Here is an 18,847-nt window from a genome sequence, read left to right as displayed (position 1 = left end):
AAATCTGATCAAACGCTAGTCGTTCCCACCAGGATAAATGGCTGCCGCTCACTGGGGAGCTGAGATTGATGGGTAAAGTTAAATTGCATTAGCTGTGTAGTTTAAATATTTAACACAGGCTTATCATAACTGTTCTTAACACTTAAAGTAAAATACAGCCGGAACCACCGTCTGTGGGTGTGCGGACATATATCTCCCAGCCACCTCCGTTTGCCTGCTTCATTGTTCGTAGTAACCTGTAGCTGTAAGGATGACATTATGGTGCTCATGAGTGGTCATAATAACCGAAGTGTGCTTGTGTGAGTTGGCATGAAGGCTTGATATATGAGGTGGTATATTTGTCTTTAAGAAGCCTTAAAGTGTTTGTGTTTGTGGTGCTCGAATCTAAACAAACACAGATGTGAGCTGTTGATGTAGCAGCAGATTGGGTTCGGTGTGAATGAGTTTTAGTGGAGTGTCATGGCGGCTGCCCTTGGACAGAACTCTCTCACCTGAAGGTAAATGTTTATGGCCGAATCATCATTAAAGCTCAGGCCTTTAATAGATCCAATTAAAACAATGGCTTCATTTCCAGGGGAATGAGAGTTGGCCATGTTTATTGGGAGAAGAGTAATTGAGTTCTGGAGGTGGAGGCTCTCTTAACTCCCTCCTGCCTGGAAGAAGGGGCACATCCACCCCAACAAGCAGGAATGGCACCTATCTTACAGGGCCCAAATGAAACACCCTTAAACATGGGGTACATGTCATAATTTTTGGTGATCTAGAATTCAGACACTGAAGATGGAACCTGCAGCTCCCATAATAAAGGGGTCGTTTATACGTAAGTCAGACCGAAGCATTGGAATGTTACATTAGTACAAAGTATTTTTTTAAGCCACAGAAATGTGACCTAAACATAATCAGCAAAGCGCTTTAGGTATTGATGCAGGTATTTATATATCTGGAATTAATATATCCGGATATATAGGAAAATATTTTGGAAAATATAAAAAAATAAATGAATTGTGTCTGGTTTAGTTAAACAATAGACACACCCATGTGGCTAAAAAAGAGAGAGGAAACAAATCCCAAAAATGCCATTAGGTTAAATGGCTTACATGTGCAAAACCTGTTGGATAAACATTTTATTTTCATGGCTTATTTCAGTTCATTTGCGCCATATCTTATGAAATTCTGGGCTTGCTGCGTCTCTAACCTGCTCAGAATGCGTCTAGATCTTCATGTAGTTCACACAGGCAAATCAATGTTGATTCAAAATTTATTTTGAATAAGACATGACTTACTTCAGTCTTTAAAAACAAAACCAAACTCTGCTGGGACAGTGGTTTTTATACATACATACATACATATACATATATATATGTATATATGTATGTGTATGTATATATGTATGTGTATGTAAATATGTATGTGTATGTGTATATGTATGCATATGTGTATATGTATATATATATGTGTATATATATATATATATATATATATATATATATATATATATATATATATATATGTATGTATGTATGTATGTATATATATATATATATATATATATATATATATATATATATATATATATATGTATGTATGTATGTATGTATGTATGTATGTACGTACGTACGTATGTATGTATGTATATGTAACAAATAAATCATAAACCCGACTATATTTGTGGGACTGTCTTTATCTGTTGAGGAATTCTTGTGGCATAGGAAGCTTTCTGGCAGACATCCCTTGGCCAGCACTGGGATCAATGTAACCAGTAGGGGGAAGATGACAGAGCGCTTGAACATCTCTCTGCTGAGCACGGCTGATTGCCACCGCGGCTGGCGGCCCATCAATCGATAAGGGCCAGCGGGGAGCGATTGATTGACATCGCCCTTTTGGACGCGCCGATAGCTTTCCATGAGGGCTTGAGTAATGAGCGTGGCGTAATAATAGTTAAATAATGGGCGTGCTGGGGGTGTGAGGTGGAAACTGGAGGAGAGTGATGGTAGAATCAGGGGTGTGGGTCAGCACTGTGAGACAGCCCCTTATGAGGGGTAATGAAGTGGACTCGTCCGACCAGAGGGAGAGTGGTATGTCAGTGTGGGAATCATTTTAGTGATATACATCACCATGCTTAAACAGCTGTCTTCATGTTCCTGTTGGTCTAGGTCTCTTCCTAGCCAGGTGATTAGATATATATGATGCTGTGTTCAGATTTCATGTGTGCTCTGTATTTGTTTGTGTTTGACTTTAAAGTGGCTCAGAAAATCGTTGCAACCCGGAAGAAGCAGCAGCTGTCAATTGGACCCTGCAAGTCCCTCCCCAATTCACCCAGTCACTCATCGGTCTGCTCGGCACCTGTGTCTGCTGTACACATCAGTCAGGTGAGTGTGCGCACTAGGGCGGTCCACTGTGGACAGCATGTCTGTGTTTGAGCTCTTCACGCTTTCTCTTCTGTATGCAAAGTATAGTCCACTGATGTCATGCATCATTCTGTATTATGCCCATATTTGGTACACCTTGTTTAAGCTCAAATTTCGACGGCAGAAATTAATGGGGTTTTCATTTTCTGTGTACATCACTGGATCTTCTAAATTACCAAGTTGTTTAAAAGTTGTAATGCTAATTTTGCTATACGCAAGCTAATGCTGCTGCCCATCAGTTAGATGTCAGTAAGCTACACAAGGTTAGGTGGGCTGTAGCAGTCACATACACAGACCAGGTATGCGGTCTGTCATCCTTGACCACTTTCAATCTGGTCACGTTGAACAGTGTAGTCTGAGTGCAGGTATACTTACAAGGCTTGTCAAAGCAAACTAATATGGGAAAGCTCTATTGTGTTTCAGTGGGCATTAGATAGAGAACAGATTGTAACCTGCAGTACTTCCCTGCTGAGGAATCCAGCTCAAAACAAGCTTTACTGGTAAATGATTTCAGATGATCCAAGCTGGTCATCAATGGGAAAACGCACCTTGCTGGTAAGCAGACTGTTTAAACTGGTTGAGCAGTTTATAGCTCTTGACCAGTGCGGAGTAGGTCAATAGTTTAGCTGGTCTACATGACCAAAATGATTGACCAGTTTGAAATTGCAAATACCTACAAAGTGTGATTGTTTGTGCGGTTTTTTTTTGTTTGTTTGTTTGTGCGGTTTTTTTTTTATAAAGAGGCTGCCAGTCAATTTAGTGTGCATTAGCTTACATACTGCTGTATTCATATTTTGATTCTTTAAAAACCTCAATTCAAAGGATCCAGTGAAAATCTCAGAAATGTCAATTTCTTTTATCATCACAGATTGTGCCAGAGGCAGTTTTCTAGAATTAATTTTCCCATTCACAAATTCTGGAGTTCCAAATATGGGCATAAATACATTACTACAGAATGATGACACGACTTCAGTGGTCTATTTGCAGAAGGCCAGAAAGTCATGTGCACCTTCTTTAACTTTAATAGAAACATGCTGCTGTGCTGATTTTCTGCTAGTTGAAAAGGATCTTGCATAGGATGCTCATTAAAAATATTTCAATTATGATAATCAAGATGCTCTGTATAGGGTTTTGTACTCTTCTCCCTCATAGTAATGCAATCCTACCCTGTTTCTGACTGCATGGAAGTGAAATGTGTGTGCATGTCCAGACCAGTTAACCCCACACAACTCTAATCCTTCTCCACACTGCTCAATCTTCATTGATTTCTCATTAGAGGTGTATAACGTGGCCCCAGAGTGTCTAGCCCACGTTCTGCCTTAATGCAGCAGCCAATCTCTCTCTACTGCAGCGCGAAACCGCTTGTATCAATGCCTCTGAGTGGCACAGTCTAAAAGCTGGCTCTGTCATTGGGAAAATTTCAGGTTTGATATTTGGTGGTGCCACAGCCATCCGTGGCCAGGAGTCCCAGAAAGCATAATTGGCTCCTCTCTCTCTGGGTGGATAAGATCGCCCTCTCTTTCCTTCAGTCACTTAGTAATTTGCCACTGTTAATTAACAGTGACTGTTAGATGATGTAACCGAACTGCAGTTAGTGCTCTCCTCCAGCTTTTTTGTGTTCAGCTTTTCAATAATGTTGCGTTAGCAGCAGTTTGAAAAGAAGCATCAGGCTGGCTTCATGTGACTCAGAGCCTAACCTTTGCCTGCCCTCCCTTTAGGGGTGTATGAGATCATAACACATTGTATAATATGTATAATTTTGTATGTAGGCTATTTCGCTTTTAACAAACCTCTCTGATTTCTGAACTGGATCTTAGAGCAGTTCGCTGGTCAACCAACTGACCCATGTGCCTTTACTGACACGCACAGGCTGAACATAAGCAGGAGAGTTTAATTGTAAACAATATAATTCACTGAAATGTGAGCGGACTATGGGAGAAAGGACAATTTACACAAAATATTTAATATGTTCATGGTTCTTGTCTCTTTTTGTAAATGTTTAAATTCTGTACATTTTACTGTCTTTGACAGTTCTTGACACAGAACTCATAACAGAACTCATAAGGCCTTGTGTCATAGATGAAGAGCATTTCTAGTTGTGACCAAATAATGTGTTAACTATTTGAGAGTGGCAAGTTGAAGTATGGTCCCAGATACAGGTCTTTAGGCTGTATTAGGCTAAATAAAAGATGAGCACGTTAACATGTGAGTGTGAGTATATACTGTTTAAGCCCTCTGTGGCCATTTGGTTTCAGACTGAATGTCCACCTCGTTAGAAAGACCTACGTTGTACATCCACTATATATGTGCATCTTTACAGATGGTAGCCCATCTGTGGTTGTTCACAATTTGTCATATATTATTGGTGTTTATTATATATGACAATAGATATGTTACAGTTTACATTTGCATGGCAGTTTAGAGTGTTTATTATAAAATTTCTAAGGGACCTACAAGGTGTGAAAATAATGCTGTACATATAAGATGTGCTAATGAGGAATAGTTGTGCTTTAGTGGGAACCAAGGCATGAGTTGTTCAAAATACTTTCCATACAGTTGCCCCTGAGTTGTGCTGACAATACAAAATTATACCAAATGAGCATAGTTTACTGTTGGTATTCTGGGTTTAAATATGTAAACCCTGTCTTTTTTTTTTTTTTTTTTTCATCTCTTCATATGATAGACGAGTAATGGGGGAGGCAGTCTTAGTGATTACTCCTCCTCCGTGCCCTCCACGCCCAGTACCAGTCAGAAAGAGCTGCGAATTGATGTACCCCAGACGGCCAACACCCCGACGCCAGTCCGCAAGCAGTCCAAACGCCGCTCCAACCTGTTCACGGTCAGCCTGCACTCATGCACGCACACACACATGCACTGTTGCTGAATTGGCAAATGTGCATTTTCATTATGTAGATTTCAGTTGTAGATTAAATAGTTTTTAGGGCTGATTTGAATAGATTTTTACCTAATACCCTCATAACCATTCTCTCAATAACACCACAAAAAGTACATTTGTAACCAATGTTTTACACCATATATACATTGATATTAGTCATTAAAACAGAAAAGTCTGGCTGGATTTGTGCTTATCTAGGGAAGGGATGTGCATTCCAGCTAATTGTAATGTTTGAGTAATCACAGTTATCTGCAGAGGTTATTTCGAATATCCAGTTACAGTTAGCCCATATAACACTGAAAGCAAAGAAAGGTCCATCGTCCACACAATGTAGTCAGTTGACTCATTTACTTGGTTTTTGGACCTAAAAACATTAGCTAGACTATTTGGCATAGTTAGGGGAAAAACTCTGCTTTCTGTCACATTCTAAACAACGTGTTCCTGTTTAGGCAATCTTGTTTCAAAGTGATTAAGTGGATTACACTTTACCTACTCTCAAAGATTAGCAGTACCATCCCATTTTACTGTCCTGTTTAAACATCAAAATATTACAGTTACCGAACTGCAATATTTGTTTTCTTGTTAGCAATTAGTTTGAATGTGTTTAGTCTTACCCTGTTCTTTAATGGCCAGGATCCCACAAGACCAGGTATTTAGTTATTTGGGTGTTGGTTATTCTCAGCACTGAAGTGCAGGACTCTGGCCCTCTAGGGCCAGAATTGCTCATCCTTGGACTAGAGAATGACTAACACAAACTGTACAGCAACAGAGGAGCTTTAGTCTCTGGTGTTGCAAGGTAGACCATCTTGGTAGTAGTCGACAGTGAGTGGACACAGTGTTTAAAAACTCTAGCAGTACTGCTGTTTCTGGTTCACTCTTACCAGCGCAACACACACTAGCACACCACCACCATGTCAGTCAGTGTCACTGCAGTGCTAAGAATGACCACCACCCAAATACCTGCTTTTTGGTGGGGCTGTGGGGTCCTGACCATTGAAGAACAGGGTGAAAAAAGGCTAACAGTAAGTATGCAGAGAAACAGATGGACTACAGTTCTTAATTGTAGTTAGAGCTACATTGCTATACACCTGCCCCTATATGGGAAGTGGAACTAATATAAAAGGCCAAATTCATTCCAAACCGGGGTGATTGTAATGTTTTTATTTTGAAGATAAATAACCAGTTTTATAAAAATACATATTACTAGTTCTCAACACCCTCCCTAAATTATTCAGGCCAGCCCTAAGTTGCCATAGTGTTAAAATAATCAGTTAAAAATGTTTTCCATGCGGTTTCTGTTGTGCTTTTCGCTAACCGTGCACAGATGAAATTTCGTAGTGTGCTATAGTGTCTGTGAAGTACTTTCTTTGTCTACTTCTGCTGCTGCTTTAGGAATAGTTCCAGCTGTGTACACAGCTGCCTGATATACAAACATGCTTTCAATACATGTATTTTATGTCAAAATGAAAAAACAAAACAAAAACAAACAAAAAAACAAATCGGGCTGACCCCTTTGCATGCTTCCTTGACCTTTTTGAAGGACTGTGTGCAGTCTTGGCCACACACTGTCTCTAGTCTAGGAAAGAGTCAAACTCAATTAGCCTGGAGCCTGCCGTTCACTCAGCCTCTCACTCAAAAGCAACGTCTCTCCCCTTCCTTCCGCAGTCTCGCAAGGGGAGCGAACCAGACAAGGAGAAGAAAGGACTGGAGGGCCGTGCAGACAGCATTGGAAGTGGCCGCGCTATCCCAATTAAGCAGGTAGGGTCTGGCCGGCCGTCTGCGCCGGGATAATTGGGGTCCGGGGCCGGTGTGTTGCAGGCGAGGGGGCCTGTGATCAGCACTCGGACCCTCGCTGGGCCCGTTTGATGCCGTCTCCTTGATTAACAGCGAAAGCATACACTTGACATCAATTAGAGCAGGAATCCCCTGTGTATTGAAACAAGATCATTAGGATAAGGAGTGGGAAGGGATTTCACTCACTCTTTTTCTCTCCCTCTCCTTCTTTCTCTCTCTCACTCCCATTCCTGTCCTCCTATCGAGAATAGTGTGAAACTGAAAGGATCTTAATGAAGTGTGGGCTGCCGGTCGACATATGGCACCCCCCCCTTCTCCCCCTTTTCCTCAAAGCCCAGCCCTTTCCTGCAGAGGGGAGTGCTTTGATTGGTCCGTTGTTGCTGTTGTAGCTTGAAGCTCCAAACCCCCTCCTATACCCCACTGTGTTCAGAAGGAGATTGTTTGAGTTGGCTTTAATTTGTCACAAACAAGAGAGGGGGGTGGTGGGGGATGTAGACATCCTCCGCTGCGTGTCTCAACTGGAGTGTAAGAATCAGGTAATTAGCGCTGCTAATCGCGCCCTCTCATGTCAGTGCGGCTGCCTTGTTTGTAATTTTCTAATGAACAAATTGCATCTCTGATTAGCGCTCCCTTTAAATGAGATCTGTGTTTATTAGCGCATCGCTTCCGCCCTTCAGCATGGTGAACATGCATTGCAGTAGCTTTAGACAGAGTGCTGCCGGTCCACAGGTGGGTTCGGACCCCACTGAGCCCTCTCGTTAGTGCGACAAGAAAGGGGCCACCTGTGTAATGACTTCAATATCTGTAGTCAAGGCTTCTGTTTCATAGACCTCCCAAAGCAGCGTAATGGCTAGCATTTCTCTCAGCATGTGGGGTTTGATCATTTAGCTTCTAGTATTGAATTGGGGTGCATTGATCCAATCCGGTCAGTATCGGCGGGTGGGGTTAAGTCTTAACTTACAAGTCCAAACTCAGCAGAACCGGCTGCAGTGTGCACTATGTCACCCAGCAAGCTAACTGCATCCCAAGCCATGATTCACCCAGCATCTCCAGCATCTCGATCCTTCATTATTCACGGTGTTAAATTTGCATCAGCAGGTTCTATATATTAAAACACTCAAATCAGAATGGGTACAAATCAGTACACTTCAGATCGTCCGAGGCCAATCTCAGTCTACAGCCTTGATCTTCTCCTGCAGCCTAGTTTGCATGCATCCTATTCAGTCAGTGGTAGTTAATGACGAACAAATGAGGTTGGCCAGAGCAGAGCAGGGTTGACAGATGGAGAGGCTGGCCTGTTTCACACAGCTGTTTTGGGGGTGGGGGTGCAGTTGACCGCTGCAGAGGCAAGGTCTGCGCTCTCCATTCAGGGAGAGCTGTTCTAATGCTACACTGGGCCAGAAGCGCACTAATGAGAGGCTATGAAAGATGACTTTAACAATAGAAAAAATTGTTATTGTTGACAAATTTCCCAAAATACCTTTTTTAGATTAGATTCTTTTTGTTTTGACCCTTCTGTGTTTTAGTTTTTATGTAAATATCATGAGCTATTAAGCACACACACTCTATATTTGAATGCTGGGGTTTGTATTAAAGAACCAATAGCATTATTTGTGTTTCTTGCCATCAACCATTTTGATTGTATTGAAATTAAAAATTATCATCTGTATATTTCTTTTATGTGTTAGGAAATATTATGCACTCATGTTGATTGGTTCTGTGCTACACAGATTTGTGTGTGTGTGTGTGTGTGTGTGTCATTGTGGGCTTGGCACAGAGCCCTGTCCCTCGGGCATCCTTCAGCCACTTGACACTGCAGGTACATAAATGAGGGATTAATTTCCCCCGGTGTCAGAAGGAGCCTGTAAACTCTCCTGTAAACACGCGCGCGCCTACACGTTCTCATGCGGATGAGGGGCCTCTTCAGTGCCAGAGCCTGTCATCTCATGAGGAGATCAATCAGCGGGCTGCATTTATCACGGACCCCCAGCTCCCTCCCGCAGCCCTTGGCCAGCAGTTGCCTGCTGTTCTTCTCTGCTGATTTGAGTCCATTTAGATAGTCTATCATCTAAAAGCTCCAAAGCCAACATGCTTTTTAGGGATATCTCGATCCAGTTTTATCTCCCCCACTGATCTGAGGCCCTTAATGCTGATTATCTGCAGATACCAATCTGATATTTGTGTCTGCATAAATAATACAGCCACACAGTTTGTGAATTATGCTGCTAATAAATACACAGGTAAAATCACTTGCTTTATAGTATAGTAAGAATCTGAAGAATGCAACATTTTTGACTGATTCATTTTGTTTGGTAGGCAACTAATTAAAAAAATGTAATTTTATAGTGTGTGTTTATAGCTTATAATCCAGTCTTTCTGACCTTCTAGATCTAGGCACTCTCAGTTAGTTTAAAACACTGCAGTGGAATCAATGTGTGTGACTACTGATATATAATGTAAATTGTGATTTGGGATTTTATAATGTGTGCGTTAGCCTCCTCGTCCTGTTGGCCCTTTTCTTTTGAGCCAGGTCAGCTTTCCTTTTAGTTACAGTGGGATAAGTTTGATAAGTTTTGCAGACATGGAGGCAATCAGACAGGCCGCTCATCGGCTGGCTGGCAGACAAACTGACAAAGAGGTAGACATGTGGACTTGGAGGCAGACAGACAGGCTCTCAGAGTCACAGCTGCTATAGAGTGCCTCCATCAGATCACTGACCAGCCCTCTGCTGCTGCTGCACTTCTCTAATTGGGCGCTAGCTTCTGCCGGTGAGTGTTTCACCAACACGAACAGCACGGGCCAGACCCCCCAGCCCCCCACCCCACCACACCGCAAAAGCAAGCGGAACAGTTAGCGCTCACAGGCACAGGCCAGAGCTTCCGTTTTGGAGCGGGACGTTAATTGATTTGATAATTCCCTGTGGTCTTTCCTCTTGCAAAGGCGCCCGCGTCGCTCTCGATCTGCCTCTTTGCCTCTCGCTGGCTGCGGCTGCCGGGCGCTCGACCTGCTCCCCAATTAGACCGTTTTTGCGCTTACACGTGTCTCCATGTGCTAATGCACTAGTGTCTACACACTTTGCATTAGCACTGATTTCACACTCTGTTTTAATGAGACTGCCCTCAGCCTTTACTCGCTTCTCTCCCACTTTGTTAAACGCCTGTACATCTGAGAGAACTCTTTTACACTCTCTCTCTCTTGCTCACACACACGTCTCTCATAGCACTGTTGAGCTCACCACCGGCCTGATCTCGTCTGAGCGTGCTCAAAGCTCCAGATTCTCCCTGGGCTGCCATTTCGCTGATGAGGAATGGCAGATGTCTGAGCATGTTAAGTTTGTCTCTTAGCTGTTCCTTGAAGGTATGCTCATAATTGTTAGTTGATTACTCACACAAGGGTGAACCACCATGGTATTCCAATAGCTTGAGATTATTATTTTTTTTATTTATTTTTTTTTTTAAGGGTTGCTGGCAAAATGACCATGACCATCAGTGTTTTTGAAGCACTTTGCAGAATTTTTAGTTGGATGAATTAGTGCTCCTCATTGACCTAGGCCCGCAAATGGTGTAGCGAGAGGTTGGGCAGGCTTAAGAGAACAAGAACAAAAACTTAGAGGTGCACTGATCTGAGACCAGCATTGTGGACCAATGTTGAAATCATATTTCATGTATATATGTGCTGATGCTAGTACCAGTGCAAATGATATAAATTAGATACAATCAGGACCATTTTCACATACAGACGGTGACCTCTTAGTGTATTTTTTGTGTGTGTATTTATTATTTAGTGTACAGTTTTAGAGTGAAAAAGAACAAGTTTGTTCACCCTAAGAAAATTGGGCCCTCATAGCTTTTACCAAGGTCACAGACATAAATAAGCTTGTTTTCAGGTAGCCATTTCCTCAGTTTTAAAGGAATGATTGGGGCTCAAGTTGTGGTCTGAGAGACCAAGAAGACTTTGAAGGAACTGCTCGTAGGATTGCTAGAAAGGTAAATCAGACCCATCTTTTACTGCAAAAGACCCTTAGGTGGATTTAGCAGCTGTGGAGTGGTTGTGCACTATTCTACTGTGCAGCGGCACCTGCACATATGACCTTCATATAAGAGTCATCAGAATACCTTTTTCTGGGGCTTTACTTCAAAATTCCACTTTCTTTTTTCCAGTGGTTCAGTGACTTGAATGTTTCTTGTATCCATCCCCTGACTCGCTTTAGTAACCTTTTCTCAGAGATGCATAGATTGTTCTTTTGTCTTTGTGATGTATTTGTAGCCAGGAATTCAGACAGGTGTCTTTATACTACAATCACTTGAGACACATCACTGAACTCAGGTGATCTTCATTTTCTCTAGTTGTGAGACTATTGGCACTAATTACCTGGACTTTTGTTGATTTAGTCATTTTAAAGGGTGTGAGAATTTACGCAAGCACTTATTTTACATTATATATTTGTATTAAATTTACATTACTGTTTTCACTTTGATGTTAAATAATGTATATTGTTTATATTTACCATGAAAAGCAAGAAAAGGGGAAAATGTTTAAGGGGAATACTTTTGATAGGCACTACACGAACTGCCCACGTGGGATGCCCAAACTTTGCGACACATGTGAAGCCAGCCACTGCCTTTTTTCAAACAGCACGCTCGGAGGAAAGTGCAGCATCCAGCTCCCATACAACAGCTAACAGACACCTGTGCTGACAAACATCACACTAGCAGTGTGCAGAGTCATTGGGCATCTTTTATTGTTTTACATTTGTGTGTCTTTTCTAAAATGTAGATTTGTTCTGTTACCTTTATTTGTGTAGTTCTGTAAATGGTTCTTTAAAGAAGATATTTCCATTATGTAGAAAGAATCATTTAACCAAGCAGAGAACTATTTAAGCATTCAAAGGAGTCCATAATACTCTAGTTAACCTTTTCCTAAGAACCCCTGAAGAACCCATACGTTGTGTTTTCCCTGTCAAGTTGGATGCAACAACAAACTCAACGCATTGAACTTGATGATGGTATCCAAAAACCATGATTTATAATCGTACTCTTAATGTATTCTGTTTTTTATAAAATCTGTGACTGAAACAACAAATTGTAGTTATCCTGATTGGGTTTTTTCCAGGGTAGGTTACATCTTGCCCCACAAAATTGGTTCATGCGTGGAGCATGGATAGATCAATTCTGTCACTCTGTATGAATGTGTTCAAGACCAGCTCTGCAATGTAAATAATCCAGCTTTTTGTGACTGTGCTCCATACACTCGTTCTTTCTCTCTCTCCCTTACTGCCACGGTTTATTTGCCTCTAGTCGGGATCTCATTACCAGGGTTATTGTTCTGACTCCTGTGCTGAAGGTTGCGCTCTTGCCGTGGCTCTCAGCTACGGCGAAACCTTTGTAAAAATGCCTTCATTAGAACATGCTCCTCATTAAAATGTGCAAACGACGTGGTGGACTGGGCCGCTGGTAATGAGGATGGGGCGGGCAGCTCTCTGCAGCAATTAGGCGGCTGAAGAGGACCGCTTCTCCCTCAGTCTGCCCACGGAGGGGGCGGCCCCGGGTCAGGAGGGTCACCTGGCTTTGCTGGTACTGCTATGAGCTCTGCCAATCACAAGCTCTGCTTTGACCCCCGCCTTTTGTTCTCATTGGCCGTAATTAAGCGCGTGGTCACTGCCGCGATCTCTGCATGCTTTGACGTGTTTATTAGGATATGCTCTTTTTTTTTTTTTTTTTTTTTTTTTTGACTGACAAGTGGCTGTTTGCACTTGTTGAAATGAGTGATCTGTTGACTTGTTAGTTTATTTGTGTTCAGAGCTATTCTAAGTTGGAGACAGCAGAGATGGTTTTTAATCTAGTCCAGGAGAAGTTGGGACAGTGCTGTGAGATGTGTTTATAGGGACAATGGTTTGGTTATTGAGTTGTAGACCGTTTTGTAAAGTGCCATGATGGTCGCCAGCTTTGTTTACAGACCCTGTATGGCTTGGAGTCCGCCGACATCTGTTCGGCGTTCTTAATTAGCTGATAATTACCGCAGAGAGGTTCGCACACGTCTTTGTCAACCGCCTGACGAGAGCCATTTTGCGGATGCATTTCAACAAATTAATTTCCGCAAGTGGTGCTGCAGAGAAGCTAATTGAGGCACAGACTGAGTTGGAGAGCGGAAAGGGCCAGAGAACAGAATGGCTGGATTAGGCCGGAGAGTAGTGATGACTGTTTGTCTGGCCATAAAGCACAGAATGATGTTTGCATCTTCATACCTTCATCGGTCATCACAAGTAAGCCTCACTTTGCTGTGTGTGGACATTATCGCTCGCTCTTTAGAGGCAGGGTCTTAGATCTATCCTTCCTCGTCTTTCCTTCACAAAAAGTCAATTTTTCGAAATAAACCACCCAGTTCCCATCAGAGCATTTATATCCCATTTGAATTATTTTAAAGCACATTTTAGCGTGTCTTCATTTCACTTTCTGAAAGTGAACAACTTCTCACCATGCGTTTTACCACACTTTGGCTCTCTTAAATCTTCTGGCCGTTCTCCGGCGTATCTCATTGTTGAAAATAAAAAAACGGGAGCTGAGGAGTCTCTCTCTTCATCATAAAGGGAAATTAGTATCATGCTTGTAATTGTGTGTTCTGGTGCGTAGACTGGCGCTGAGCTGTGTGAATTTGACGAAGTTTCACCCCCTCCGAGCAGGGTGCTTTGTAAGGAGTTAAATTGGATGGTTAATTCGGGTGTTATTTACCCTGTAATTCATTAGTTTGGCCCTGCCATTGGCAGCGGGCAGGCTGTAATTTCACGCTTCGCAATAAAAGATGTCTCATAATCTGCTTCATTTAGCACCGAAAGAATTTAATGAAATTAACTGCAGTCCTAATTAAGACGGTGAATATTAAAGACCTGCTATCAAGCCTTTAACGAGTGTGACATGATCCGCCTTCCGCGGGATTGGAAAAATATCATTTCCCTGGGAAAGGTTGTCACCGCTCCGAGCCATTTTGGCCAAGATGGCATTTTTGTCATGCATGCTAACCTCCTGCAAATTAGATTCCACCACCCCCACCCCCTTACCCCCCTCCCCTTCTTTTGCTGTGTAATTTTAGTGGAAAATAATTTAACGAAAATACACAAACTTTGCCATGGTGAACTGTTTGGAATTTAGCTAATCTAATGTTGCCCCCATTTATCCCTTTACTGGTTTCTGTAATGCGGGGGCTGCTGTTGTCTTCAGCCCTCCTTCACTTTTCTTGTGACCTTGGTGTGATATTGCAAAGGCTCGTTTGAACGGAGAGCACTCTGTGTGTCATCTCTGTTGGGTAGTTAATGCTCGCAGGCAGGGGCTTCTTAGCTTCGTGTCGCGCAGAACAGGAATGAAGAGCTTCATTTCTGAATATGTAATATTCACTTTTCTCGCTGAATTAAAGTGACAGTACAGAAAATTGCCTGACATTTTCTCAGAGCATGAGGAGTGTGCAGTAGGTGACACCATCTTAAAGAGATCTGTCCAAGCTGACACGGATCCATTCACCATTAGGAGCTAATCATACATCATCCAAAAAAAGGAAGCTAAAGTTTCATTCTTTTTCTGTCTGTTGTCCTTTTTTTCCCCTTTTTGCTCTTTTTCCATTAGTAGTCGTTCTCCTTTGCGTCTTCCCTTCTGCCTCCTCAGTCTGGGGCCCCCTGTGAAAGGAGGATGCTTTAATAATAAGTATTTTTTAAGGGTTCAGATGAGTTTAGCTTATACACTACCATGTTTTTTTTGTTTGTTTGTTTGTTGGTTTAGTCTTTGTGTTGGCCAATATATCGGTCAGAGTCGCTCAGCCCACTGCGGTTTGAGTGTCTTTTAATGATAAATGTGGAATGGTGGCCTCTCACTGCCTGCATCAGCCAGATCAGATGGCCATAGCGATAGAGGAGCTCCAGTCTTCAGACAGTGTCACTCTAGCTGCCCCATACACCACACATACACATACAAAAAAAAAAAAAACACACAGACACTGTGACAGGCCTGGAGGCAAGCATGTGTGTGGATGACACCTTTAATTTAGCCCCATTCTCTCCGGCCTTCCCAAGAACAATGGGCCTGCTCTGAGTAAACGCCCTGCTCTTTGTTGACCTGTTGTTGGTTTCCGACACAAGGAGATGGATCCTGTCCACTAAACTGGCTCCAGTCTGTGCTCAGGCCACAGTTATCTTCAAGTGGCCTTAGCCTTTTGTTCCTTAATGGAAGAAATAAAGGACGTGATGGTGGAAATGGATCGCGAACGATGTGAGCTGAGATTGGCCGGCTTTAACGGATGAGAACAGTGAGATTAGGGGCTTTTGTTAGTGTCTGAAGTTTTGTTTGTTTGCAGTGGGTGGTCACCATGGCTGGTCTTTTTCTTTGAGGAGAAAAAGATTGATAGTATTATTGTTTATTTTAAGGATCAGGCAAATATGTGTCCAAAGTTACTGATAATATTGGGTGATGTCATTTAATAGGGTCAAAAATGAAATGGATTTTAAACATAGTTATAGTTGTACAAACGGTAAATAGAGTTTAGTGACTGATAATTTTAGTAATCACCATTTATTTTAATTTTAATGACACCAAATATTTATGATGATCATTTATTTATTTATTTTTCCGCATCTCATGGGTTAATATTTACTCACTATATTTAATATCTACTCACTAGAGTGTGTGTGTGTGTGTGTGTGTGTGTATGTGTGTGTGTTGTCTTTGTCTTAGTAAATAGGTAAAGCATTGGTCAGTGTGCTATTATTGGTGTGGTCAGATTTACCAGTTCCATGAAAGTACCAGTAAGCATCACCTCAAAATGAGCAATTATCCTTGTATTAGAGTTGGCAGTTGTAGCTTGTACAATAAACCAACCATTTTTATAATATCGTAAGTAATATTACAAGACCTCAATATTGTCCAGTATCAGTCAAACCAATACATATACATTTATTTATAGCCAATCTTTTACTTAATCTGTTGGTAAGTGGGTCATATCATCATTTTTCTTTGTTATTGCGCTAATTTAGGCACTGCTGAAATTGACATAGCAGTAAAGACTACAGGTGCTCCAGTTATTGACAGTGCACTAAAAGCCAGGCCTCTGAGGAGGCTTCAGTAGCTGTGAATGAAGCGCAGGAGCGAGGGAGTGGTGGTATCTGCTTTATTTATCTCCCCTATTTCTCCTGGATGGGGAGACCTTGCAGGCTGTCAGGCTGAGGGAAGGTAAAATAGGGGCGAGCGAGGTGTCATCGTCGCCGCCTTAAATAATGAAGGATAACCCCCATCAGCGAGGCGACGTGCCGTTCAATTAGCCTCTCCTGCAGAATGATCGCTTGTCATCCTCCCGATGGATGTGCCAAACGAGAACGAAACAGGCCCCCCATCCGCACTGGAGCAGCAGGGGAAGAAATATAGGCCACCCACAGCAACACAACAAGCCTGTGCACAGTTCTGCCATCATTAAAACATGATCACTTTTCTCCAGTCATGAGTGTACACACTACAGTTTTCATCTTTCACAACCTCATTTATTTTTGCTTTTGTAAGCGCAGAACTTCACTTTCCACTTTTGTACTTGTTGCCAGGACTGGAAGGCTGAAGAAGACTAGCATATGCTTTCTCTCACTCATGTAAAAACAAAGAACTGCCTCAGCATCATTTGACAGCTTAACACACTTTGGTGAAGAGAGGACTTGCTGCAAATTGTTACATTAGAACTGTCCATTGTTCAGCACAGCTGTATCCTTTTGACTGGAAATTCGTGCTTTGCCCCTCCTCTTGTTCATGTTGTTATAAAATGAAGGACAATCATTCATATATGTGTGTGTGTGTGTGTGTGTATGTGTGTATATATATATATATATATATATATATATATATATATATATATATATATACACACATACGTGTGTGTGTGTGTGAGAATATTATGAATAATATTGTTTTTTTTAACATATGTTTTTGTTGTAGCTCCCGATCTTTCCATTTTGCTGAGTATGTTTGATCAAAATAGCCAGAATCGCTGCAGCAAGCACTGAATATGGTAAAGAACCGTTGTTAAAGTACAGAGATGAGGAGCCTGTTGGTGTGTTATAAAGTCTCATAACCTAGGTTGTTTAATTCCTACAGCCATAGGATTCATAACATTTCAAAGACTGCTGAATTAATAAGAATAATAAAACTAAGAAGCAACAAGGGGCGTTTATCTTTGTAAAGTACACCCTCCATCACAGTGAAGCTGTGTTGTATGTCCTCCTTCACTGTATCTGTTTAATTAGACAAATATCAGTGACATTTTCAGCTTTCAGTGTTAAAATGTGCTAAAGGGACCATATTCCTTTTTGAATTTCTGGATATTACCATGTTTTTAAGTATAATATAATTTTTGTGCTGCTGTTTAGGAAAGTTAACTAAAAATATGACCCCAAAAAAATGCATATGTAAAAAAAGCATGACATATTAATATTAATAATAGAAATAATTGACAAAAACTTGACTAGTGTTTTTAGTTTTCCTCGCTAAAATACTATACCTAAATTACTAAAATGTGACTTAAGCTAATGAGTCTATATATATATATATATATATATATATATATATATTTTTTTTTGTGATCTTTGTTGTGAAATTGTGTTATATAAATAAATATTGAATTGAATATACATTTTAGTCAAAAGACTACAAGTAAATCACCTTTCAAAATTTACACTGCTCACAAGGCCGTTTTTACTCTTTTTTTTGTCGTTCCCTCACTCAATCTTACAGTAGCTGGCTTTCAGTTATTCTTTAAGGGCTGTTTGTCTTTCTCTCAAGTTCTTTTCAGACCTCATTCATTCACTCACTCTCTCCATAGAGAATCCCCTGTACTGTCTCTTTCTCGCTCAAAATCTGTCTCATCTCTGTGTGCTGTTATTTCTATCATTCATTCATTCACGCCCTCATTCAGTCACTTACTCAATCTTGCAGTTTCGCCAGCGCTCTCTCCCTCTCTCCCTGTGTTAATGAAGGAGAGGATGTTGAGTGTATGTGGCATTTGTCTGGCTGGCGGGAGCCCTCTCGTTAGAAAATGAAAAAAGCTCGTCAGCTTGTGTTTAGCACACAGCAGGAGATCCTGTTGTTCCCTCGCTTAGTGCCAGGTCCTCACTCGTCTCCAGCACGGGGTGTGAGGGCCTGCGGACGGACCTGAGGGAGGTCTTACCCACTTGTCCTGTTCCACACACACACACACACGCGCGCACCCATCAGAAATGTTCACGTACAGTTCATAGACATACACACACACACCGTTTATAGTAACATCACCCCAGGCCAAGTTCTCAGAGCTGTCCTACCAGCACCATCAGCTATAAAGTCAAGTGTTAAATTCTTGTTTAAAACCATGGGCCGGGTCCAACCATGATTACCGTTCTCTGTGAGTGGGTGGCACGACATAGGTGGAAAGTCTGTGTTGTGGCTATACTGCTACAGATTGTGGAAAATTGTCACATAAGTACTTGTGACGTAAAGATTTGTTCTTGTTAACGTCATGCAATCTTTTACAAGTACAAGTCTATAGTGTCCAAATTAACTAAATGGTAGTTTAACTATAATACATGCTAAAAATGTTTACAAAAACTGTTGCTAACAAACAAGCACTGGTCTGTGCTGCTATCTAAATGTGTTTATAGCATCAAATTAGTAGTTATAACATTCTCCCAAAGATTGCATTTTCTCCCTATTATTATTATTATTATTATTAATATGACTTGTTTACAGTTGCCAGC

General features: G+C 41.5%; 1 protein-coding gene across 1 annotated transcript in view; it reads left to right on the top strand.

The window, feature by feature from the left end:
- Nucleotides 1-18,847, top strand: part of agap1 (ArfGAP with GTPase domain, ankyrin repeat and PH domain 1) — a 166,483-nt gene that overhangs the window by 95,444 nt on the left and 52,192 nt on the right. Inside the window, 3 exon segments of the mRNA XM_072683772.1 lie at nucleotides 2,242-2,369; nucleotides 5,092-5,247; nucleotides 6,970-7,062. Of these exon segments, the coding sequence (XP_072539873.1) occupies nucleotides 2,242-2,369; nucleotides 5,092-5,247; nucleotides 6,970-7,062 (377 nt within the window).

The sequence above is a fragment of the Salminus brasiliensis genome, chromosome 7 (assembly GCF_030463535.1).
Source record: "Salminus brasiliensis chromosome 7, fSalBra1.hap2, whole genome shotgun sequence".
NCBI lineage: Eukaryota > Metazoa > Chordata > Actinopteri > Characiformes > Bryconidae > Salminus > Salminus brasiliensis.
The sequence above is the reverse complement of the archived record's forward strand: the minus strand, read 5'-3'. Positions and strand labels throughout refer to the sequence as shown.